This window comes from Pongo abelii, chromosome 15 (genome assembly GCF_028885655.2).
Source record: "Pongo abelii isolate AG06213 chromosome 15, NHGRI_mPonAbe1-v2.0_pri, whole genome shotgun sequence".
In the NCBI taxonomy this organism is placed as follows: domain Eukaryota; kingdom Metazoa; phylum Chordata; class Mammalia; order Primates; family Hominidae; genus Pongo; species Pongo abelii.
Window position 1 is genome coordinate 80,188,948 of NC_072000.2, and position 26,960 is coordinate 80,215,907.

General features: G+C 40.6%; 2 protein-coding genes across 52 annotated transcripts in view; both read left to right on the forward strand.

The window, feature by feature from the left end:
• Positions 1 to 26,409, forward strand: part of TTLL5 (tubulin tyrosine ligase like 5) — a 295,793-nt gene extending 269,384 nt beyond the window's left edge. For 23 of the 51 annotated variants that reach the window (XM_063715226.1, XM_063715244.1, XM_063715245.1 and 20 more), the window contains 2 exon segments: positions 25,756 to 25,819; positions 26,183 to 26,409. Coding sequence is in view for 29 of the 51 variants with exons in the window: in XM_054529765.2 (XP_054385740.2) it covers positions 25,756 to 25,778 (23 nt within the window). In the remaining 22 variants the exon portion in view is untranslated. 51 annotated transcript variants of the gene reach the window in all.
• Positions 18,944 to 21,223, forward strand: LOC103892390 (calmodulin-1-like). Its single transcript, XM_063715643.1, has one exon. The coding sequence runs from the start codon at positions 19,214 to 19,216 to the stop codon at positions 19,733 to 19,735; it is 522 nt and encodes a 173-aa protein (XP_063571713.1). The 5' UTR covers positions 18,944 to 19,213; the 3' UTR covers positions 19,736 to 21,223.
• Positions 26,410 to 26,960: the final 551 nt, after the last annotated feature.

The following is a 26,960-nucleotide window of genomic DNA, read 5'->3' on the forward strand; positions in this document are numbered from 1 at the left end:
AGTCTGGCTATGATAAATCTTTTGAGAAATCAGTAAGGGCAGTTTATTTAATCACTCAGCTTAGAGAAATATCATCCATATATTTAGAGTGTTGGTCTTTAACAACACTGAGTTTTTGGGAATGTTGGCTTTCCCTTTCTACCGTTCTAGCTGTTCCTTCTTCCGATAAAGCTCCCCATCCTTGCTTGCTTGTTAATTTTCATATTATTCTCTAAGATCCTGTCCTTGGTCTGCTCTCATAGTTTCAGCTGACCTCCATCTAGGACAATTCCAAACCTGTTCCTCCAGCCAAGACTGTCACATATGGCTTCAAAGATTGGTTGTGCCCAGCACAATTCTGGGGCACCATACACACCAAACATGAACATAAGTAGTACTTATCCTGCTCACACTTCTCTTTGGATTCATGTTCCCCAGCCACCTCTAGACATGTCTCCTGAAGGGATCACGGGCATCTCAGGTGTAACACATCCAGAACTGACCTCATCATCCTCTCAGACACACCCCTCCTCTGATCCCTCCTGTTCACCTTCATTAGAGGTAAAGCCAGAAACTGAGAGGTATGTGAGCTCCTCCCCTCAGTCCGCATATTTGATTATCATTATTATACTTTTCCCTTTAAATATCCCTCAGTTAACAACAAGTCCAATTTCATTCATATCCACTGCCTTAATTCAAACACATAACACTTTCTGTTTGAATTACTACAGTGTTTTCCAGACGGATCTCTTCATCCTAAGTTGTATCCTGCCTTTATCCTCCACACTGCTCTAAAAGTGATCTTTTAGAAACAATTATGACTATGATGCTTCCCCACTAAAAAGTCTTCAGAAGCTCCCTTTAAAGTGCAAACTCTGTAAGTGGATTGCCAAAGCCAGTCATGGTTTGCTCATTAAAGACTACTCCCTAGCCACTCCCTCAACACATAAGTTTAAATTCCAGTCATTCTAAACTACTTGCCTTGCTATCCCAAACTTCTTCACCATTGCACAAGATGTTTCCTCTTCCTAGAAATCCCATCCTTTACTATCAACTCCTATAGCACCCTTTGCCTTCCATTGTAATAGAATTTGCTAAAATGTATTATTTTATTTTACTTATTGGCCTCTACCACTAGATTATTAAGTCCCAAAAGGATTGGGGATTATGTCATTCACCTCTGTATCACCAGTGCTTTTCATAGTACTGGGCATATAGTAGGTATTCAATACATAAATATGGGATAAAAGATAAATTTCTATTGCTATTGTAAGGTTTAGCATTCACTGAATAAGTGGCTGTACAGTGGTAAGATCAGCTATGCAATATTCATATCTTGTAAATTATGGGTATTTTAATAACTACTTCTGTACTTCTTGTGTCCTTTGGACTTCTGAGAGGAAACAGAAACTCCATGCATCTTTGTAATCAACTTTTTTTCTGATATTCGGAAGCTATTCTACTTCATTCATCCAGAACTTTGGGGTTGGGAGGAACCAAAAAACAGGCCTAGAGTGGAGTACCTATCTTTAATAAGCTAAAGGTATTAACTTCACTATGCACTGATGTTAAAAAGATAAGGAGATTTTATATAAATCTTTTAGAATTGACTCAGTAGCAAACTAGGGTGTATATGTCCGTACTTATGAATTCACCATTTTCACAATGGAGTTTTTTGCCGTTTGCCTGTACTTCTCATTCATCCCAACACAGCCTCTATGGGGAAATAAAAAGTAAAATAGAATGTTAACAGGCCATTTTATTTTTTTTTATGTTTTAACCCATGACTTCAAGGAAGAAAGATGCAAACAAATACACAAGGTGAATGTGGTAGAAAAACGCCAGACTTAGTAGCTTCTATTCTCATTCCTGGCACTTAGTAGCTGTGCACTCTGAAGTGAGTTAGTGAACCTCTCTAGACTGTTTTGTCACTGTGAAATGGAAATATGTTCATTTAGAAATATTTTTAATGCCTGTGTGTGTGTGTCAGGTGCTTTGCTATGCACTCAAAATAATTGCCGTGTCTTCTTCATGAGGTTGATGTGAAAGCTGGATGAGATACTGCCTGTGAGAGCGTTGTTGGTGTTGTTTTTTGTTTATTACTATCAAGTGACACCTAGAACAGTCTCAGTCTTCAGTCAGCGAAGACTCGGTTACTTTGACAGAAAAGTACACTGATTCATTTGTAGCAAAGTTTGAAGCAAAGAAATATTTGACTTTAGCCCCAATTCACAGAAAAGTTCAAGTAGCCCCAATCTTCTTTGCCCAAGCATTCTAGTTAATACAGTTTTTTATTGATAGGTGAGGTTGTTATTGTATTATTGTCTACTGCCACATAACAAATTTTACCTGAAAACTTAACGGCTTAAAACAATAAATATTTGGCTGGGCACAGTGGCTCATGCCTATAATCCCAGCACTTGGGAGGCCAAGACGGGAAGATTGTTTGAGCCCAGGAGTTCCAGACCACCCTGGACAAGAGTGAGACCTCATCTCTACAAAAAAAAAAAAAAGTAAAAGATTAGCCAGGCCGGGTGTGGTTGCGTGTGCCTGTAGTCCCAGCTACTGGAGAGGCTGAGGCAGGAGGATTGCTTGAACCCTGGAGGTCAAGGCCGCGGTCAGCCGGATCATACTACTGCAGTCCATCCTGGCCGACAGATTGAGACCCTATCTCCAAAAGTAAACGCACAGTTGTTATCTCACAGTTCCCATGGATCAGACTTCTTAGGTTAACTGAGTGTCTCTGGCTCAAGGTCTCTTGAAGTTACAGTCAGGCTGTCAGCTGGGAGCAGTGGTCTCATTGGTAGAATAAACTGGTGGGATCTGCTTCCAAGTTGTGGTTGTTGGCAAGCTTCTTTCCACTTAAGCTTCTCTAAAGGCTGCTGTTATGGACTGAATTGTGTCCACCTCAAAATTCATATGTTGAAGCCCTAACCCCCAATACCTCAGAATGTGACTGTATGTAGAGATAGCTCTTTTAAAGAGGTGATAAAGTTAAAATGAGGCCATGCGGCAGGGCCCTGCTCCAGTGTGACTTCTTACAAGAGGAGGAAATATGGACACACAAGGAGACACCAGGTATTTGCACACATAGAGGAAAGACCATGCAAGGACACAGCAAGACTGTGGCCATCTGCAAGCCAAGGAAGGAACCAAACCAGCCAGCACCTCCACCTTGGGCTTTGAGCCTCCACAACTGTGAGAAAATGAGTTCCTGTTATTTCAGGCACTTAGTATGTGACATTTTGTTATGGCAGCCCGAGCAAGCGAATACAGCTGGCTTATCCCATAGTGGCTGGCCTCCCCTGAGCCAGAAAGCCATGAGAGCCTAAGAAAGCTCCCACGGCAGGAGCCACAATCTTTTTATAACTTAATCTTGGAAGTAACATCCCATACTTTCTGCAGTATTCTCTTTGTTAGAAGTGATTCCAGTGCACACCCAAGGGGAGGCGATTACATAAGGGTGTGCCTTCCAGGAGGAGGAGTCACAGAGGTCATTAAAAGGCTGCCTGCCATACTAGTTTGGGGTTGCTTTTAAATAAGTTAAAGTAAAGCATTAAGAGGTGGACAGATTGGCAGCTTTTACATGATACTGTAGATTCAGCCTCACCAAATACATGAGCACTCCGACTAACTTAATCTCTCATTCTGTGAACCTAAGATTGTTGTGATCTGTAAGATAAAAACTTTTGACATTTAAGACAAGGTTTTCTGGGGGATGAAGAACAGTTCAGTGGACTAGATTGAAGAGAAATGGTATTATCAATAAATGCTTAAGTCTAAGTTGAATATGGTGCTTCTCATCCAGGGTTGCATACCAAGAGGAGGTGAGGGGAAGGAAGGAGGGATAAAGTTTATCATTAGTTAAAAAGCACAGTCAAACTATAATGTAATCTTATGTATGGAAAGTGAAAACAAAATATGGCTTTCATAAACTGCAGAAGGTAAAACTGAAGACAATCTTGGCTGATGGAGAATAGGTCATAAAAAACTGAGAAAATGCTCTGATCATTCTCTCATTGTTAATGGACAAAAAGGGAGTAAACGAGACTGGGTTCCGGGTGGGCATGCAGTGCACCATAATATACCCAAAGAGATTTTAAGAACATCCGGTGAAGAGAAAGAAAATAGTTAAGGGGCTGCATGGATTAGTTTGGGAGATAAATATAAAATAGCAGTCATATTCTGGAACCTTTAAGAACTAATAGGAAGAACTTTACAGGAGAAGGATTGGGGACTGTTGAACCCAAGCTTTAGTTCAAAGGATCCAGAGGACATCTGCTTTGTGGTGATAGTGAGCTGACATCTGATTCCTCAGTAAGTACACTGAGTTCCCAGTAGCTTTAGCCTCTAAAATTAGTAGCATTGTCAGCTTGATTGTCTTGTGTTTGTCTAACAATCAGAGTCTATGTAGCAAAGCTGTCATTATTCCCAAACAAGGTCAAACTTCTTTTCACCAACAGCCCTCGTTGGTTTCTTGAATGATGCTAATACGAGGGGAAATTCTCCCTTTGCCTTTCAGAGAGCTCTAAGGAGCTGTCAATAGTAATAACATCTCCACATATTCAGCTGCAATAATTTAGCTCCTGCTTCATTGGAACTCTCTCTTGGGTGAGCCTTTAAGAGAGGAAGAAGCTGTTTCCTGTTATCTCCAGGTTGCACGATAACAAGATGACAGGCTGGTTCTAGGGCCCATTTCAGTTTTCCGTACAACAAGCTGTGAAACTAGAGAGTGAGATGGATGGTGGGAGGATCCCACAAGACCCACACTAAAAAGATGTGTTGGGATTTGGATTTTTCTATGATTATCTAAAGAGTTCTCTTGAAAGTAGATGTTTATGTTGATGTGGAACAATTTTTGAGAGATATTGTTAAGTAAAAGATGCCCCAAAAAAACCCAACCCACTGTAGATTATGCTCCCCTTCATATAAAAAGGGGAGGAGGAATATATGTTTGTATGTGCATAGACAGTCCTGAGAAGGGTGAGCCACACACCTATGCAAACCAGTAACAGGCGGCTGCCTGCCTCTGAGATGGAGGCCCAAGAGTCTAGGGTAGAAGAAATACTTTTAACTCCATAATATTTTGTATTGTTTTTTTTTTAATCATGCCTAGAATGACTTTTAAACCACACAATAGGAACAGTTTTTAAAAGAGAAAACCCTTGAAGAAATGACACTTAAGTTACTGCATATAGCCTTTAAATTCATGCTCTATTCTCTTAAATAGTAATTTGAGTTTTTTCTTCTTTTTGTCATTATAGTTTGAAAAATCATGGTAGGAATAGCAGTTATTTATTGAGCACCTGCTGTATCCCAGGTGCTGTAATTTTTACATAGTTTTTTTTTATTTAATCATCACAATGATCATATGAGAAATACTTACTGCCATGTTTTTACAGTGGAGACATATATTCCTTCTTTGGGTTTTCTTTATAAAATAGAGAGTTCCAAGATTAATTTTCTACGAAATGTCTATTACTTTGCTCCAGCAAAGATTAGAATGGCCCTTCTCCTGAGGGGTGCATCGGATCAGTTCTACCTTCGAGTTTTTCTCCTCTTTCTCTGGCTTGTCTTAAAGTGTAGTCAGATCTTTCTTGCTTTCCCTCCCTCTCTGCTTCACGTCTTTCCATCCATCTCTCTTCCTCGCTTTGTATTTCTCATCACAGCTTCATTGACTTCCCTATTTCTTGCATTATATGGCTTCTTCCATGTGGCAAGATCAGATGGAAGGGTGTGGTTTGAGCATCTTCCATCTTATTCTTCCCAGCAGTGACCACAGAGTGAGGGAAGCGTCTCTCTTTCTACTTTAATATATATGTAACTCCCAAAGAAGTACTGGGATCGGCTTGGCCTGGGTAATAAGACCACCTCTTGAAGTAATTGCTGTGGCCAAGGGGATTCAGGCTTTGGCCAGGCCTGGGATGATTTTTGCATCAACTTTTGTGATCAAGAGGATATGGAATTAACATTTGTAGCCTGGCAGTAATAGCTTGGTTGGAATAGAAGAAGTGGGGAGCAATTTCCCAAAGGAAGAGAAAGGGGCTGAAACCCTAAGCAGATGGGAAGTGTCACTAGGCAGACAAAAATAGTAAATTTCCCTACTTTCCACCCTTAGCTTCTTATACAAATGCAGAGTTAAATTATAAAACATCATGCAATAAGCACTTCATATAACACTGGAGCAGAATAAGTGATAGATCAATATCCATAATTATTTAACATCTTTAAAATTGTGGTGAAATATATGTAACATAAAATGTGCTGGTTTAACCATTTTTAAGTGTATGGCATTAAGTACATTTACTTTTTTTTTTTTTTTTTAAGTCAGAGTCTCGCCAGAGTCCAGTGCCAGGCTGGAGTGCAGTGGCACAATCTTCGGCTCACTGCAACCTCCAGCTCCCTGGTTCAAGCGATTCTCCTGCCTCAGCCTCCCGGCTAGCTGGGATTACAGGCACACACCACCACGTCCAGCTAATTTTTTTTTTTTTTTTTTTTTTTGTATTTTTGGTAGAGACGGGGTTTCACCATGTTGGCCAGGATGGTCTTGAACTCCTGACCTTGTGATCCACCCGCTGGCCTCCCAAAGTGCTGGGATTACAGGCGTGAGCCACCGCGCCCAGCCCATTTACGTTCTTATGTAATCATCACCACTGTTCACCTCCAGAATTTTTTTCTTCTTGCAGAAGTTCAGCTCTGTACCCATTAAACAATAACTCCTCATTCCCTTTTGCCCTCAGCCCCTGGAAACCACCATTCTACTTTTTGTCTCTATGAATTTGACTACTGTAGGTACCTCATATAAGTGGAATCATACAGTATTTGTCCTTTTGTGACTGGCTTATCTCACCTAGCATAGTGTTCTTCAGGTTCATCTGTGTTGTAACAAGCATCAGAATTCCCTTTTTTAAGGTTGAGTCATAATTTAATGTATGTATACACCACATTATCCATTCAGCCATCAATGGACACTTGAGTTGCTTCCACCTTTAAATATTGTGAATAATGCTGCTGTGAACATGGGTGTGCAAATATATGTTTGTCTCCCTGCTTTCATTTCTTTTGGGTATATACACAGAAGTGGAATTGCTGGATTGTATGATAATTCTGTTTTTAATTTTTTGAGGAACCACCATCCTGCTTTCTATAGTAGCTGTACCATTTTACACCCCCACCAACCATGCACAAGGGTTTCTATTTCTCCACATTCTCACTAACACTTGTTATTTTATGGTTATTTTAAATGTTTATTTTATGTTTTGATAGTAGCCATCCTAATGGGTGTGTTGTGGTTTTAAATTAAACATTGGTAACTGAGATAATACTAGTGCCATTTATAAAATTAGCATCATGGATGAGTGGGACAGACAATACTGTTAGAATTTTCAAAGTCAAGTTTCGATGATGACTGAATGTTAAACTCAGCTAGGTTTTTCTCAAAAGAGAGGGAGAAAGTCGGAGCCACAGGTAGAATTGAGCAATCATCTGCATGGAGATACTTGTTAAAACTGCAAGTGGATGCATTCTCCAAGGAAACGAGTTTAAGGATTAGCAGAAGGTTCAAAGGATGGAGGAAAAGGAGCCAGTGGGGGAGCCCATGGAGGCAGCCTTGAGAGACACCTGGGTATTTCAGAAACTTGGAGTCCCAGGATGGGAATGATCAGTGAGCTCAGATGCCAAGACAGATGACTTTATGTAAATTGCCTGTGAATAAAATTTTGTTAAATTGAATCATTTTACATGAATAATAACCTGTAGTGCCCTTTATAATTTTCAGAATGGTTTCATACGGATTTCCTTATTTGGCCCTTATAGCAATCCAGTGAGGTACACACGTTTTTATTCTCATATTACAGAGGAAGAAACTGAAGCACAGAGAGATTGCAGTTTTCCTGAGGTTACTGCTGGTAAATCTCAGTTTCCCAAGATGATCAGTTTTAGGGAGGCCGAAGGCACAGTAGTTCAGGGATGATTACAGCAGAGTCGGCATGAGTGTCTTCCCGTAATGCCCCAGAGGCTTGTCATCCCTAGCACATGAGATCTCTTTCAGTACCTCCTGGAAACAATATAGACTGGCCACTCTCAGCTTCCTGTGAACTAGTAAAGAGCTTGATTGCCTATACTCTAAAGCAGTGATTGTTAAACTGTGAGTCATGACCTAGTGGTGGGTCATCCAATCAGTTTAATGGGTCACAACCAGGCTCACAAGAGCTGGTGGAATGTGTCCCTTCCCAACTCTGCCTTCAGTAACTTTGTGTTGGTTATTTGAACTCAATAGTGGTGGAAATTGGCCAACAATACAAAGTTGGGGCTTTCATTTGTTTTACCATAGAGAGCCTGTTAAACATTTTCTAGCACACCACTGGTCACAATCATCATTCCCCCGCATACCCACCCCAGTGCAACAGAATGAAATAGAAGAATATCAGGCTCTATATACAGTAAAAGTAAGTGCAAGTATTATGGGAATTTTATTTAAGTCATTAAGATGGTTGTGCATTCAGTGACAATGTGAGATGTACTTTTTACTATGCATTGCAATCAGAAAAAAAGTTTGAAAGTCACTGTTGGTCACTGGTCTAGAGTCCTTTCATTTCATTTATTTATTTAGACAGCTTTACTCTGTCATTCAGGCTGGAGTGCAGTGGCATGATGACAGCTCACTGCAGCCTCATACTTCTGGGCTCAAGCAATCCTCCTGCCTCAGCCCCTGAGTGGCTGGAACCACAGGTGTGCACCACCACGTCCAGCTAATTATTTTATTTTATTTTTAGTAGAGATGAGTTTCTCTATGTTGCCCAGGCTGGTCTCAAACTCCTGGGTTCAAGCGATCCTCCTGCCTCAGCCTCCCAAGGTGCTGGGATTATAGGCATGAGCCACCATGCCCAGCTGCGCCATTTACTTCTTACCTTCTTTAGGTAACTGAAAGTGCTATTCTCCTAATCTTCAGATAGAGAACTGGTATCCAGCACCCTCTTTGATTCATTAATGCTGCATCTGCTACAGGAGGAATGAGGCTGAATTTTTATCAGACTGGAAGCTATTCTAGAAGAGACAAAATCCACCCCCACCATCAATCTGTCTTTTGAACTCAAAGCTATATAAAAATCCATTCTAATGCCCCATCAAAGATTTTCTCCAGTGAGCAGAAAACAAAAATCATTATCCTGAAATCCCAGAGGTTTGAGGCTTGTGAATAGCATAAATCAATTTATAGCTCGTAGCATTGTTTTACTCTACCAGTCTTCATTACCAGAGCTCCCTATAAAGAAATTAAATTTTTTTTTTTTTTCTTTTTTTGAGACGGAGTCTCGCTCTCGCCCAGGCTGGAGTGCAGTGGCATGATCTCAGCTCACTGCAAGCTCCGCCTCCCAGGTTCACACCATTGCCTGTCTCAGCCTCCTGAGTAGCTGGGACTACAAGCACCCGCTACCCTGCCCGGCTAATTTTTTGTATTTTTAGTAGAGACAGGGTTTCACCATGTTAGCCAGGATGGTCTCAATCTCCTGACCTCATGATCCGCCCACCTTGGCCTCCCAAAGTGCTGGGATTACAGGCATGAGCCACTGCGCCTGGCCGAAATTAAGTCTTTTCAAGAAAGTAAAGAAACTCTTCATAAAATAAGTCACTCTCCTTTTAATAATTCAGTCATTTATTTTATAAATAAAGGTTTTACATGTTTATATAAAAATACACCAGATATACTCAAGTAGGTTATGCTTCGAAACTAGCATGGTAGATACATCATAGAATTAGATCCCAAGAACTTGATTTTAGTCAGCCTTAAAATTTTTAAATTTTCATAAAAGGGTAGTTATTAAGTATTCTTATGCCAAAAAACCTCTGTCGAACATGTTAATCAGTCTTCCCTTAGGATACTTACTATCTAAATGTAGTTGGAAAAAGAAACACTTTTCACTGAATGACATTTGAAAGTCTTTCAGAGATTTATATCTCTCTATTCTGTGATAAAATGTTATCATGCCCATCTGATGGGTTTATTATAATAAAATGATCCAGAATAAGGGGAACATGGTTTTTTACAAGTTTGTGAGAGTTAAATATATCTTCAGAAATGAGTTACGTGCATTTTTCTTAGAATAATTAGGTTTGTTGTATTAATGACTATAATTCTTTATAGTAGAATTCCTTAAAATAGCATTTTATTAAAATTATTCAACACTCATTTGCGAGTAGAAAGGAAATCTTCCCCCATAGATGGACACTTGAGCTCTTGTTGGTTTTAGCATCTGAACTGAACCAGATGCCTGCATTACTCATGAGAAATTAGAAAGGATTTCTGGGAGGCCATGAGGGCTTGGTGGTGCTGCTGTAATCAGCGGCTCCCATGTCCCATGTGGCTGCATTGCAGAGTTCCTTGGGCTGTCTTTGCTCTGAACAAACCCCTTGCAGCTGTGCCCGGCGCCTTTGTGACACCCAGGCAGGGTTTCATGAAATGGATCTGATGCTCTTGTGCCTGTGTTATTCATTCCTACATACTGGAGCTATGCCCAGGAAGGTGAGGGGCAGCAGGTTGGCCCACACACCCCAGCTGTCTGTTTCTACTAATGTCACTCAGGATATAAATAAATTGATTCATTCACTTCCTTTCTTATCAAACCAGAATGTTGCCAGAAGATACTACCAGGGGTGCCCAGATCAGTTGGAAAGGCCTTAGGGACAAATCTTTAAGAGGTAAACGTCTTTGCATTTAGGTAATATTTTAAATTAAGTTTTTAATTTTATTTTTCTTATTCATTTCAGACCTTGGAGGGAGAAAAATAACTTTGGTTATCTGTTCATAACATTTGAGGTTTGGGCCTTCTTTATTTGTCCCATTTTCCAGATGGGAATTTTTTCTTTTTACTGTATTATTTTTTTCTTTTTTCTTTTTTTTTAGAGACAGGGTCTTGCTGTGTTGCCCAGGCTGGTCTTGAATCCTGAAGTCTTGGGCTCAAGTGATTCTCCCTCCTCAGCCTCCTAAGCTGGGATTATAGGTATGTATCACCACACCTGCCTGGCTTAGGGCCTTCTTTATTGGCAGGGAATTTGTGATGAACTTTTGTTTTTTTTTTTTTTTCTGAACTGGAAAAGCTATGAGTCATAGGATTTCATAAAAATGCAGTGGCTCACGCCTGTAATCCCAGCACTTTGGGAGCCGAGGCGGGCGGATCACAAGGTCAGGAGATCGAGACCATCCTGGCTAACATGGTGAAACCCATCTCTACTAAAAATACAAAAAAATTAGCCAGGTGTGGTGGTGGGCGCCTGTAGTCCCAGCTACTCGGGAGGCTGAGGCAGGAGAATGGCGTGAACCAGGGAGGCGGAGCTTGCAGTGAGCTGAGATCATGCCACTGCACTCCATCCTGGGCTACAGAGCAAGACTCCATCTCAAAAAAAAAAAAAAATGTGTATCCCTTAACTTTCAGACAGCTGATGGGTGGTAGAAGCACTGGCCTGGAAGTACAGATTGCCACTTACCACATCAGGTCTTTTGTTGTTTGTAGAAGCCTAGTTTGTATTGTTAGTTGGAAGTCTTCTGCCACCCATAGGGTATCAGCGCTATTGATCATCAGTCAATCAACTATTTACCAAGCAGCTCTCATGTAAATATTTATAAGGCAAAATGCTGGGTGCCCTGGGTCATGTGAAAATTTGTAAGATGTGGTCTCAGCACTTAAGAGTGTAGCAGTGAAAATAAGCAATATAGGCAAGACAAAGTCCCTCCCCATGTCCCTCCAAACAATAAAAGAAACAATGATTTAGATCATTTAGGAGAGTCTCTCCACCATTCCTCTCAGGTAACTTATGCTTCCAAATGAGCGTGAGATGTGAATCTGCTCTTGGCTTCAATGGTTCTTCATTCCTAGATGATTCTCATAGTGCAGTTTACCTTGGCAAATGTTGATTACAATGTCTAAAAATACTTGCATTCTCTATGGCCCTAAACACAAGCCAGTCACGTTAGTTGGGTGCTAACGAAAGAACAGAAGGATGGAAGTATAAGTGTGTTTGTTGGACTCCTTGATAGTTGCCGAACTGGCATGATGTATTTTACAGGTGCTTTAAGACTTTTTAGGGTAGTTCTGAATATATTTTATGTTTGTGTTGCTTGTTGACTTTAGGACTAACATAATAAGATGTAACTTCATTTATTTCATAAATGCCAAGTGAGTGTATAAAGACAGTATTGTCTGTAGACATTTGGCCATAAAAAGAATTTCCAGGCCAAGCCATTAAAGCAAAAATAAAGATGGGTTAGCTTCAGTGGCTGGTATTTCAAAGTCCCACAAAAAAAAGGGGGTGTGGAGGGTGTGGGGGAAGAGCCGGGCCGTAGTCGCGGTCATAGAGGCAGTGAGGGAAAAATGCAGTAACATTGTTGTTCTGTGTACCTCTCCTGCTCTTATGACCCCATCACTGGATCACCAGGCAGGAGTGAGGACTGAAGTGACTCTGTACCAGAATTATGGCAGGATGTAAGGGACAACAGGCAAATCTTAAGGTGAGGAGTCTAGTAGGAGACCCTTCTAGACTGGGACCCCAGAGTGCCAGCTATAGTCTCCATATGAAAGTCAACTAGAAATAAACTCCCTCTCATCCACCCTTCAGTCCCTCAGGCATTGAAAGAAAATTGCCTATCTGGAAACTTGGTGCTAAATGGAGTGGAGAAGGGGAATCTCCCCTGGTAATTTATAACCACAAGCTGGACTCCTTGTAAGCTTGGGCATGAATTCACATTCCGGAGGTAGCCTGAAAAACTTCAGACTGAGAGTTTAAGGTGGTCCTAAGGCACCTAGCAGAATCAAATGCATATTTTATCTGGAGGAATCCTCCTCCAACCCAAACCTCAAATAATTCCCACAGGTAAAGTTTTATGAGATCAGAGTTTAAAATCACAAAACAAATAAACGTGGCACCATGAGCAAAGCCAGCAAAATAATAGATAACAGTGTTAGACTAAGATATTGAAATTGCCAAATCGTGCAAAATAAATTTTCTCCTATGTTTAGAGAAATTAAAAGAGAGAGTAAACCAAGAGATTATGACCAAGCAGATTTGAAATAGAACTAAGTAGCTCTTTTGGAATTGGAAAATAATAATAATTAAAGTTTAAAAATCCGTGGATGGGCCTACATGCAGATTTGACCCAGTTCACTGAGGAGAGCTTTAATTAACTGAAAGATGTATTTAAAGAAATGATCTGGGCACTTGTCTTTCAAGTCACCTGCTTGGCCCTCTTCCAAGTGTGCTTTCCTTCCTGCTCTGAAGCTTTTTAATAAACTTTCCCTCCTGCTCTAAAACTTGCCTTGGTCTCTTCTTCTGCCTTATGCCCCTCAGTCACATTCTTTCTTCTGAGGAGGCAAGAGTTGAGGCTGCGGCAGACCTGTACAGATACAGATTCACTGCCGCTAACATATTTTGGTGCCATGTGACTTGGATACCTTCTGCCGGTAACATACTTTATTGTGTAACTCAAATACATTCCCTACTTGCCATCAAGCTTCAGATGATCCTCAGTGAGGGACACCAACCTCTCAATATTCAAGAGTCACCCTTCTACAAAGGACCCCTAGAGTGCCCATCAGTGGAACAAACAAAGGCACAATCTTGCCCCTGTCTCCCTTGGGCCTGGCTGGATCCCACTTTCACCAATCCACGGAGCCACCCTGCCTTGACAGCTAGCAACAGGCCAAAACCCACAGAGCAGCCAACTACCACCTGTCAGTGGAAAGCAGTTACAGAAGACTGACCTTCATGCATTTTCCCCAAAGAATTGGGATCTTGGACTCTTGAGTCAGGAAAGGTTACAGTAGGTAGTCAGGCATGAGCAGGGCAAGAGAGGGCTCTTGCCCCACCCCCTCCCACCGCAACCAGGAATGTCAGGTGACCATCAGGTGATGATCAGGCAGTTGTTAACTGTCTCTCTAAAATAATAATCAGTTGCAGCCAGCACCAGGGAAAGTCAGTCTCCTTATAGATAGGAAAAACCTGAAACTGGTGATTAGTAGCTTCCTGATAAGATCTCAGGAGTTGGGGGAGTGGGCTTGAGCATGTGCACTAAGAGGCAAAATGGCGGCCTTTAACTGGCATATGACCTCCTAGGGACATTCGGCTGGTAAGGGAAAGAACGCCTCAAGTGAGCATGCGTACAACTCCTGTAAACACACTGTGCATGCCCACCTCCCAAGTGCTAGCAGACCACTGCATCTACATATGTGGACAGCCCGCTCCAAGGGAAAAACCAGGGGAGAAGAGATGCAAGACGCCAGAAGTATGCCAGCATATAAAACCCCAAGTCAGAAGGTCAAACCTCATACTTGATCTCTCAAGCCACCTGCTTGGCCCTCTTCCAAGCTCTTTTGTTCCTGCTCTAAAGCGTTTATAGATATATAATATATATTACATGTATTATTTTATAACATATTTTTTATAATATATGTTATATATATATATATTTTTTTTTTTGAGATGGAGTCTCGCTCTGTCACCAGGCTGGAGTACAGTGGCACGATCTTGGCTCACTGCAACCTCCATCCACTAGGCTCAAGTGATTCTCCTGCCTCAGCCTCCTGAGTAGGTGGGACTACAGGCGCGTGCCACCATGCCCAGCTGATTTTTATATTTTTAGTAGAGACGGGGTTTCACCATGTTGGTCAGGATGATCTCGATCTCTTGACCTCATGATCTGCCCGCCTCAGCCTCCCAAAGTGCTGGAATTACAGACATGAGCCACTGCACCTGGCCTTCTAAAGTTTTTTAATAAACATTCCCTTCTGCCCAAAAAAATAATAATAAATTGAAAAATAAATGATTGGGGATGCAGCACAGAAAGAAAAAGAGGTGGAAAGCCATTTGAGAAGGCCTAATAAATATCTAATTGGAGCTCTGGAAAGAAAAAATGGAAAGGGACAATATTTGAAGAGATAATGGCTAAAAATTTTCCAGAACTAGTGAAAGATACACATATTGCAGTGAATCACAAGAAATCCACACCTAGACACATCATACTTTAGAGCACTAAGGTCAAAAGATGTTAAAGCAGCTGGAGGGAGTGGAAGGATTACCAGAGCAATTCCAGTCTGATTGACAGCTAACTTCTCAGCAGCAAAGATGGAAACAAAAATACAGTGTAATGTTGCCGTTGAGGAAAGGAAATAATTACCAAACCGTAAATGTATTCTAAGCAAAAATATCTTTCATGAATGAGGATGAAACACATTTTCCAACACATAACACCCAAAAGAGTTTGTCACTAGTAGACCTTTGCCAAGGAGTCTAAAGAATGTATTTCAGACAGAGGAAGGTATTATAATACCAGAAGAAAGGTCTGAAATGCAGGAGGAATTGGGGGCAACATAATGAGCAACAAAATGATGATAATGTTCTCGTGAAGTTAAAAAGAAAATGAAAATATCCAAACCATCATATCATGTAAATCAAGGAGAGCAGATGTTCAAAATTAAAGTCATTTAAGTTCATACTGTACAGTGAAAAGGTAAAGTTATTGATGAATTTTATATAGTTAACATATACAGTTGTTAACTATATAAACTTTGTATAGTTAACATATACAATTGTTAAATGAATAAAGTATTTAAAAAAATAGAAAACTTCCAAAGTAGCAGAGAGAAAGTGGAATGAGATAGAGAATAAATCCACAAGGAGGAAAAGAAAACATGGAAGAGGTAGAACAAATAGAAAGCACAGCTTAAAACAGTACGAACAAATAAAAGCATTGGCCCTTTCCAAAATGTGAGTTGACTCAATGTTCCAGTGAAAGTCAAAGACTGATTGATTCATGAATGCAACAAATATGGACCAAGCATCTTCTGTGTGTTCAGCACTATTCTAGGCACTAGGTACAAGCCGTGGGGCAGTGAGCAAAACAGCCAAAAATCCCCAATAGGAGGGACAAACAACAGACCAAATAAGTAACACAAACAGTACATGAGAATGTGGGAAATGTTCTAGAGAAAAAAAAAAAAAAAAACAGTGAAAGAAGGTAGAGAACGGGGAGGTTCGCTATTCTAAATAAAGTAGAGAAAGTGGCCTTTGCGGTGAGAACTGAAGAAGGGGGAATAAGCTGGCAGATATGGATGGAAGGGAACTCCAGGTGGAGGGAACAGCGGGAGCTCATGCCTGGAGGGAGGGATGTGGTTGCTGTGATTGGGAAATTCAAGTGGAGCTGTCGTGTTGCACGAGAGAGCAGAGGAGACTGAGAACAGGTGAGGCTGAGAGATGACAAGGGGCCGGATCATGCAGGGCCTGGGGGCCAAGGAGAGGACTTGCACTTGTCTTCTGAGTGTGGTGGTAGCCATCAAGGGGTTCTGAGCAGAGGATTTCACAGGATGGCTGTGGCTGCTATATCAGGCAGGGACAAGGTGGGAGCAGTGGAGGGAAGAGAAAATGGCCAACCAGAAATAGTTATATTGTCAGCCTGGATTTTTTAAAAATCCACTTTCAGGCTATTAAAACAAGAAAATCTTAAACATAGGCATATAGAAAGGATGAAAGAAAAAGGTTGGAAAAAGATACATTGGGGAAATACCAACCAAAAGAAAGCTGATGTAGCTATATTTATCAGACAAAATAGATTTTCAGGCAAAAAAGATAACAAGAAATAAAGAGGGTCACTACATTATGGCTAAAGGTTCATCAAGAAAGTGCTCAACCTTTTCTCATCGACTTTAGTATATTTAATGTTTTCTTCATGTAATAAATACATATTTATGAAAAGTACCTTGGGCAAAAAATTAACAGAACCATAAGAAAAATAGATAAATCTAGCTTTATATTGGAAGGTTTTAATGTAACTCAGTAATCGCTAGATTGAGCAGTCTGATAATAAGTAATGTTTCTGATAATAAGAAAATTTAAGAGGCTGTGCATAGTGGGTCACACCCATAAACCCAGCACTTTGGGAGGCTGAGGCAGGAGGATCACTTGAGCCCAGGAGTTTGAGACCAGCCTGGGCAACAAAGTGAGACCCTGTCTCTCCAAAAAAACCGAAAAATTAGCTGGGCGTGGTGGTGTGTGCCTGTGGTCCCAGCCACATGGGAGGCTGAGGCATGGGGATCACTTGAACCCAGGAGGTTTAGGCTGCAGTGAGCTGTGTTCGTGACACTGCACTCCAGCCTGGGCAACAGAGCAAGACCCTGTCTCAAAAAAAAAAAAAAAAAATCAAAATTTTAACTACATCATTAACAGGCTCGATCTCATAGGCATGTATAGAACATCACACTAAATCACTGCATAATGCACATTCTTTGCAATCTTCTATGGGGGAGTTGCAGAAACTATGTAGTAGGCCTTAAATCACATTTCAAACACTATGTTCCTTGACCACAACCAATAACAAAAAGATACTGGAAAAATCCTCATATTTTTGGAAATTAAGAAAGAGTTAACTAATTTAAAAATCATAATTGGCGGGGCACAGTGGTTCACACCTGTAATCCCTGCACTTTGGGAGGCCAAGGCGGGTGGATCGTCTGAGGTCAGGAGTTCGAGACCAGCCTGGCCAACATGCTGAAACCCTGTCTCTACTAAAAATACAAAAATTAGCCAGGCGTGGTAGCGGGCATCTGTAATCCTAGCTCCTCAGGAGGCTAAGGCAGGAGAATGGCTTGAACCTGAGAGGTGGAGGTTGCAGTGAGACAAGATCGTGTCATTGCACTGCAGCCTGGGTGACAAGAGTGAAACTCCATCTCAAACAAACAAACAAAAAAATCATAATTTTAAAATGTTGTTTAATATAAAAAACTTGAGAAATGTAGGTAAAGTAATACCTAAAGGAAAATTTATGCTTATAGTGAGGGAAGAGGAGGGGCTGAAAGTTAATGTGCCAAGTATCTGGTTTAAGAAGTTAAAAAAGAGAAAAACAAAATAAGTCGAAAGAAAGTAAAAACCAAAAATAATAATAATAATAAAGATCTAGAGGAAAATAAACATACAGTTGAGAGGAATGAGTTAGAGACATTATTATACATGCTTCGGAGATTAAACAGATTGTAGGAAGATATTGTGAATAACTTTATGATGATATGCTGATATATTTTTAAAACTTTGGTGAGATGAGTACAATTTTAATATTTAACTTACAAATATTTACTGAAGAAGAAATACAAAATCCAAATATTCCTTTAATTATTATGGAAACTGAAGCAAGAACAAAAATCTTCCCACAAATTAATTACCGGGCTTTTATGTTTTACTGGTGAGTCCTACCAAACATTCAAGGAACAAATATTTCAATCTACAAACTATTCCAGAGTATGAGAAAGGAGGGAACACTTTCCAACTCTATTATCTTAATATCAAAACCTGGCAAGGACAGTCCGCAGAAGAAGTTTTAAAATTACAAGACATTCTTAATTGTGGATAAAAATGCAAAAATTCAGGCCGGGGGCAGTGGCTCACGCCTGTAATCTCAGCACTTTGGGAGGCCGAGCCAGGCAGATCATTTGAGGTCAGGAGATCAAGACCAGCCTGGCCAACATGGTGAAACCCCATCTCTACTAAAAAATACAAAAATTAGCCCGTCATGGTGGTGGATGCCTGTAATCCCAGCTACTTGGGAGGCTGACGCAAGAGAAACGCTTGAACCTGGGAGGTGGAGTTTGCAGTGAGCCGAGATCATACCACTGTACTCCAGCCTGAGTGACAGAGTGAGACTGTCTCAAAAAAAAAAAAAAAAGGCAAAAATCCCCAAAAGAATGATAGCAACTTGAATCTAATAATGTTTAAAAAGAGAATGCATCATGACCAAGTTAGGTTTATCCCAGAGATTCAACAATTGTGTTTTTTTTGCTTTTTTTGTTTTGTTTTGTTTTGTTTTGTTTTGTTTTGTTTTTGAGACGGAGTCTCACTCTGTCACCCAGGCTGGAGTGCAGTGGTGTGATCTCAGCTTACTGCAACCTCCACCTCCCAGGTTCAAGCGATAATCCTGCCTCAGCCTCCCAAGTAGCTGGGACTACAGGTGCGTGCCACCACACCCGGCTAATTTTTTGTATTTTTAGTAGAGATGGGACTTCACTGTGTTAGCCAGGATGGTCTTGATCTCCTAACCTCATGATCTGCCCTCGTCGGCCTCCCAAATTGCTGGGATTACAGGCGTGAGCCACTGTGCCTGGCCAATAATTGTTTAATATTTAGAAATTGACGTTAGTTCAAGTGGAGCGAGCAAACCGAGTGGTTGTGTGGTCACATCTCAGAAACCGGTCGCACTAGCAGCATGCTTGGCCAACTGACTGAAGAGCAGATTTCAGAATTCAAAGAAGCTTTTTCACTATTTGAAAAAGATGGTGATGGAACTATAACAACCAAAGAATTGGGAACTGCAATGACGTCTTTTGGGCAGAATCCCACAGAAGCAGAGTTACAGGACATGATTAGTGAATTAGATGCCGATGGTAATAGCACAGTTGACTTCCGAGAATTTCTGACAATGACGGCAAGAAAAATAAAAGACACAGACAGTGAAGAAGAAATTAGAGATGCATTCAGTGTGTTTGAGCAGGATGGCCATGGTTCTATTAGTGCTGCAGAATTTCACCATCTGATGACAAACCTTGGAGAGAAGTTAACAGATGAAGAAGTTGATGAAATAATCAGGGAAGCAGATACTGATAGTGATGGTCAAGTAAACTATGAAGAGTTTATACAGATGATGACAGCAAAGCGAAGACCTTGTACAGAATATGTTAAATTTCTTGTACAAAATAGTTACTTGCCTTTTCTTTTAACTTATCTGTGAAAGGTTTCTCCCTACTGTCAAAAAAATATGCATGTATAGTAATTAGGACTTCATTCCTCCATGTTTTCTTCCCTTATCTTACTGTCATTGTCCTGAAACCTTATTTTAGAAAACTGATCAACTAATGTGTTGCACATGGCTTACTATAAATATATCTAAGCCCCTCTGCACATCTCAGCTTAGACGGAGTTGGTCAAATGAGGGAACATCTGGGTTATGCCTTTTCTCAAAGTCGTTTCCTTTAGGAACTGTCAGCGTGTTGTTGAAGTTTGGAGTTGTAACTCTACCTGAACTATGGACAGTCAACAATATGTACTTAAAAGTTGCACTGTTGCAAAAGGGGTGTATATCCCGGTACTCCTACAGTATTTTTTGGTATTGCTGGCCCTGTACCAGAGACATTTTCTTTTATTGTTACTTGCTTTTTAAACTTTGGTTAGCCACTTAAAGAAAATCTGCTTAGGGGACAATTTGCCTCAAATCCATTTGAAGTTGTATATTTGTTTTTCAATAAAACAATTTAAAAAGTAAAAATTGACTAAGGTAATTTATTCCAGTAACAGATTAAAGGGGGGAAATATGCTTCTTTTGATGGATACAGAATTAGCATTTGTATCTTCATGACTTTTTTAAAAGTTCCTAGTATAGAAGGGAATTTTCATTACCTAATAATAAAGTATCTCTACAAAATCCAGCAGTAAACATCATACTTTTAATTGAGATTCCTTGAAAGTATTCATTCGCTTAAGGTGAGGAGCAAGACAAGGGAGCCCGCCGTCACTTCTAGTCAATGTTGTAGTAGGAGGGACGTCCTCGCCAGTAAAGTAAACCAAGACAAGGAAATGACATAGGATCAGAAGGGAGGAGGCAGATCTGTCATTATTCTCAGATAACGTATCTGATTCTAAACCCAAAAAGAATGTTCAAATAGATTATTGGCTTTATCAGAGAATTTTCCAAAATCAATTACATTTCTGTATTTCTGCACAAACAGGTAGAGCATGTGATCACAGAAAAGATACGCTTTACAGAGCATTAAAGCCCATGCCTAGGAATAAATCTAACAAAAGATATGTAAGATCTCTGATTTAAAAAAATATATATATATATAAAACACACCTTATCGAGAGACACTTTAAGAAATTAATGGAGAGACCTACATGTTCGTGGATTAAAAGTTACAGTTTGTGGCCTGGCGCAGCGGCTCGCGCCTGTAATCCTAGCACTTTGGGAGGCCGAGGGGGATTGCCCAAGCTCCCAGGAGTTCAAGACCAGCCTGGGCAACCTGGCAAAATCCCGTCTCTACTAAAAATGCAAAAAATTAGCCGGGCATGGTGGTGCATGCCTATAGTCCCAGCTTACTTGGGAGACTGAGGCACGAGAATCGCTTGAACCCAGGAGGCAGAAGTTGCAGTGAGCTGAGATCACACCACTACACTCCAGCCTGAACAACAGAGCAAGACTCTGTCTCCAAAAAAAAAAAAACAGTTACAGTTTTCTAAAGATGTCAGTTCTTCCTAAAATTGATTTGTATGTTAGAGAGGGTATTAGTTGTTTATTTTTATTTTTTGAAATTTATATGAAAGAGAGAAGAACACTTATACTCCTATAAAGAATGGGGATGCCAGAAGGAGGCTGTGTGTGACTTGTCTTAACCAGATGACAAGAATTACCATCAAGCTAACATGCTTAAGAGAGTGTGATATTGACACAAAATAGAGAAACCTAAAACTGGTCTATATATAGGAAATAACTTAAGACCAAGAGGCATTGCAGTTAGAAGAGGAAAGGGTAGACTTCAATAATAACGTTAGGACAATCAGTTTTTGTGTAGGAAAAAATGGAATTAGATGTCTGCTTCGAACTGTACACAATTTTAGTTGGATTAAAGACTTAAATATGAAAAGCAAAAGTGTAAATCTTTAAGAATACATTAGAGGGCCAGATCATCATAGTCACAGTAAAAGGAAAGGGCTTGTAAAATCAAACCCAAAAAGTGCAAGCCATAAAGGTAAAAACTGATAAATTTGACCTGGTTAAAATTAAGAACTTCTAAGATGCCATGAAGATATTGGAGTTTTTTTTCCCTTTGTTTCTTATTCATCAGAGATAGATTCTGAAGATAATGTTATCTTGAGTTTGCTTTGAAAATACTCCAGGAAACAAATGTGAAGAGATGAAACAAATGGTAGGATGCCGATCATTATCAAAGCTAGATGATGAGAACATGGAAGTGTATTATACTATTTTATTTTTTATGTATGTTTGAAATTTTTTATTTTAAAAACCCTTGTCAGGGCCGGGTGCATTGGCTCACACCTGTAATCCCAGCACTTTGGGTGGCCAAGGAGGGAGGATCATTTGAGTCCAGGAGTTCCAAAGCAGCCTGGACAACACAGGGAGACCTTGTCTCTATAAAAATTTTAAAAATTAACCAAACCTGGGCACACGCCTGTGGTCCCAGCTACTCAGGAAACTGAGGTGAGAGGATCACTTGAGCTCAGGAGGTCGGGGCTGCAGTAAGCTATGATTATGCCACTGCACTCCAGCCTGGACAACAGAGTTAAGACCCTGTCTCAAAAAAAAAAAAAATTGTTTTTTGTTTTTAATCCATCCTGTTTTTCTGGTGACTGTCCTGGATTTTCTAATATTTTTTTAAAAACCTTATGTGGGCCAGGTGTGGTGGCTTGTGCCCATAAACCCAGCACTTTGGCACGCTGAGGCAGGAGGCTCACTTGAACCCAGGAGTTTTAGACCAGGCTGGGCAATATAGGGATATTCCATCTCTACAAAAAAAATAGAAAAAAAATTAGGCATGGTGGCACATGCTTGTGGTCCCAGGTACTTAGGAGGCTGAGGCAGGAGGATCATTTGAGCCCAGGAGGTTGGGGCTGCAAGTAAGCCGTGATCATGCCACTGCTCTCCAGCTTGGGTGACGGAGCAAAACACTGTCTCGAAAATAAATAAATAAATAACCTTTTCTGAAAAGATCACTTGTTAAGTACATGTCTAAATACAGTCTAATTTTTATCCTGAATAGCACTTATCTTAATAAATTACAAAACAATCTCTTTAAAAAAAATACCAGGCAGGACACAGTGGCTAACACCTGTAAAGTCAACACTTTGGGAGGCCAAGGTGGGAGGATTTCTTGAGCCCAGGAGTTCGAGACCAGCCTGAGCAACATGGCAAAACTCTGTCTCTACAAAAAATTTAAAAACTAGCCCAGGCATGGTGGTACATGCCTGTGGTCCCAGCTACTCAGGAGGCTGAGGTGGGCGGACTGCTTGAGCCCCTGAGGTTGAGGCTGTGGTGAGCCATGATTCTGCCTCTGCACTCCAGCCTCAGCGACAGAGCGAAACGCTGTCTCCAAAAACCATAGAATGAAGAGACAAGTCACAAACTGGGTGAAGATGTTTGTAATGCATAAAAACCAAAAAGTCAGTATCCACATATTTAAGCAAAGAACTTCTAAAATTGAATAAGCAGTCTCTTAGATATCACATCAAAAGCATAAGCAACAAAAGAAGAAAATAGACAAACTGGACATCCTCAAAAATTTAAAATTTCCTGCTTCAAAGGACACCATCAAGGAAGTAAAACAACCATCCATGAAATTGAGAAAATATTTACAAATCACATATATGACAAGGGACTTGTATCTAAAATACATACAGAGCGCTTACAATTCAATAATAAAAAAGACGACTCAAGTTTAAAGATGAGCAAAGGAACTGAGCAGATGTTTTGCCAAAGAAGATGTACCATGCCAAGAAGCATATAAAACGATCCTCAATATAATTAGCCACTGGGGAAATAAATCAAAACCACAGTAGTCAGCAGCCACCAGCTTGGAGGATCACTTGAGCCGAAGAGTTTGAGACCAGCCTGGACAACACAATGAGACCCCATCTGCACCAAAAAAAAGAAAAAGAAAAAACACAGCAGTGTATCACTTCATGCCCACCAGAATGGCTGTAATGGAAAAGAGACATTGGAACCTTCATGCACTGTTGGGAGGGATATAAAATGGCGTGACTGCTTTTGGAAACAGTTTGACAGTTCCTTAAACAGTTTACGTGAAGAGTTGCCATATGACCCAGCAATTAATTCCACCTCCGTATCTATACCCAAGAGAAATGAAAACATAGTTCAAATATTTGTACATCATTGTTTATAGAAGCATTATTAATAATAGCCAAGAGGTAGAAACAACCCAAATGTCCACAACTGATGAGTGGATAAATGAAATGTGGTCTATACACACAATGGAATATTATTCAGCCATAAAAAAGGAGTAGAGTAGTGATGCATGCTACAGCATAGATGACCCTTAAAAACATTATGCTAAGTGAAAGAAGCCAGTCCCAAAAGACCATTGCATGATTCCATTTATATGAAATGTCCAGAATAGGCAAATCTATAGAGACAGAAGGTAGACTAGACTAATGGTTGCCTATAGCTGAGGGATGAGAGACATAGGGGGTGGTGGCAAAGAAGTATGGGGTTTATTTTTGGGGTCATCAAAATGTTCTAAAATTGACTATGATGATGGACGCACAACTCTGAATATAATATACTAAAAGCTGTTGAGTTGTACCTGTTAAAGGAATGAATTATACGATATGTGAATTATATCTCAAAACTGTTTTTTAAAAAATCAATAACAATTCAATAGGAAAATAAGCAAAAGGCATATCCACACATTTCATATAAGAAGAAACATGTATGCACAATAGATACTTGAAAAGATGCTCAACCTCATTTCTAATCAGGAAAATGCTAATTAAGCCACAGTGGAATACCATTGAATACTCATGTGATTCACAGAAATTGTAAACTGAGGCAATACTGCTCCACATGTAGGGGTGTGGAGAAGTGAGGACGCTCATGCATTTCCAGAGGGAGTATAAATTGTGTAACCACTTTGTAAAATAAGATGGCATTAGAGAGTTGAAGATCCAAGTGTTTATGGCCCAGCAATTCCCCTCTTAAGTGTATACCCAAAGAAATTCTACCAGTAGTATACTGAGATTGCATGTGTAATCACAGGAGCACTACAAAATTCAAAGCCACATAAAATTCAACAATATATTATATAGGGGCATAAAGATCATAAACCTGTTTTTTTAAAAGCAAACAAGGGAAGGATAAACACAAAATTCAGGATGGTGAGAATGGGAAAGAATTGGGAGGGTCTAGCAGGGATGCAGGGTAATGGTAAAGTTCCTTTTCTTAAACTAGATGGTGAGCATATAGGTGTATATTGTTGGGATTGAGGGGTTGAGGAGAAGGCAAAGTATTATCTGACAATCTGACATTGAGGGAAAATTTAGAAAAACTCAAAAGCATACATGGAAGAATTTTTTCATGCACTTTAAAAATGCTAATAATACACTGTAGAAAAGATGGACATATTTAGCATTTTTTAATTTGAAAAGGAAAAGATAAAATGTTTTTGTCCAATTAAAAAAAAGGAAAGAGAACAACACAGAAAAGAAACAGCAGTAGAACTGGGAGTATTTTAGGAAGGTTTCCAACAAAAGTGGTTAAAATTAAGAGCTTGTGGCTGGGCGCGGTGGCTCACATGGCTGACACCTGTAATCCCAGCACTTTGAGAGGCTGAGGTGGGCAGATCACAAGGTCAGGAGATGGAGACCATCCTGGCTAACACGGTGAAACCCCATCTCCACTAAAAATACAAAAAATTTAGCCGGCCATGGTGGGTGGTGGGCGCCTGTAGTCCCAGCTACTCGGGAGGCTGAGGCAGGAAAATGGTGTGAACCCGGGAGGCGGAGCTTGCAGTGAGCCGAGATCGTGCCACTGCACTTCAGCCTGGGCGACAGAGCGAGACTCCATCCCAAAAAAAAAAAAAAAAAAAGAGCTTTGCACTTAGAGGTGAACTTCATTTATTTGGGGCACCACTTCTTTATTCTTCAGTGATGTTAGATAAACCAGACATTGCTGCCTGTAAGTAAAACCCCATGCTGTCATTTCATGGTTGCCTTTCTCTTTTTCAGATCCTGCTCACACTAAAATATGAACCACAGACACACAGAGAAACAACCTGTTCACCACTCCTGGGTGCGTGATTGAGGGTGAAGCATCCACCAGCACTTCAAGGGGTCCATAGTATTTTTTTTTGCTGCCTCAGAGTCCCCAGAGCCTTCGAGTAGAAGTGGCAGTAGCTGGTTGCCAGTCAGCCAATGCAGACTTTCACTGGGACAACAGGAAAGCAGATCTTCTGGGTTTTGATGGAACTTGGCAGTGGGGACGTTCAGCTGATGCATTATATACCCCGTCAGAGCACACTTGTGTCTTTTACCTTCCCTTTGCCCCATGCCCCCAAACTGCTTAGGTCTTCTCTGTCCCTTTACTGCTGCTGCACAGAGATGATATAAAAGAGGCTCTTTGGCTATTTGCATTTTGCTTCCTCTTCTTTTCCAGATTACAGTATGAAGCTTTATTTTCTTTGTACAAGCTGAAAATTCCAACATCATCATCCACCAAAGTTGTTTCTCCCTTTTTGGAGGATCTAGGGGGAAAGAGGAGCATTCATCACAAGTTTCCTAGAGAGAGGAGACAAATCGGTGTGCTGTTGACAACATGAGCCAGGGTAAAGGCACCCTTTGGAATTACTGATTTCAAAGATTAATAAAGTAATTCTATTTTTATTTTCTTTTTTTCCCCTTTACTAATTTCCCAACAATCAATATTCACAAACAGGACTGAAGTAGAACCAGTTTTTTATTTTACTTTGTGGCTGTGCAATTTTTTAAACTTCATTTTAGAAATGTGAGCTGTAAAGAGATGTTTTATTTTTACATTTCGTTTCAGCAGATGGTGGGTCCAGGCTATTCCCAAAGGCAGCTCCCGCACCTGGGGAGCGGGCCTGTGCAGATGTCTCCATTATCAGCCCTCGACAGGCAGGCTCACTCACAGCGTGGGCCTGCAGTGACTTTAGCCCTGTATCCAGTTGCATGTTGCATACCTCGCAGTTCACCCGGATGATGCAGCACAGCCCCAGTGCTCTCCCCTCAAGCCTCTGCCCTCTCGCTTCCTCCCTTTTCCTATGTCCTCTCTGTCTGGCTTCTGCTAGAGAAAAGGTTGAGAGTTGGATGGCAGAATCCACCGAAGGATTAACTTAGCTGCCCTAGGGAGTTATCAGGGGAGAACCCAGAGTCTGGGGCTTCTTCAACAGGGCCCTATGGACTCAGTGTTGAAC

Coding starts and splice junctions, on each gene's coding strand:
- LOC103892390 (XM_063715643.1), top strand. CDS start 19,214: ATGCTTGGCCAACTGACTGAAGAGCAGATTTCAGAATTCAAAGAAGCT.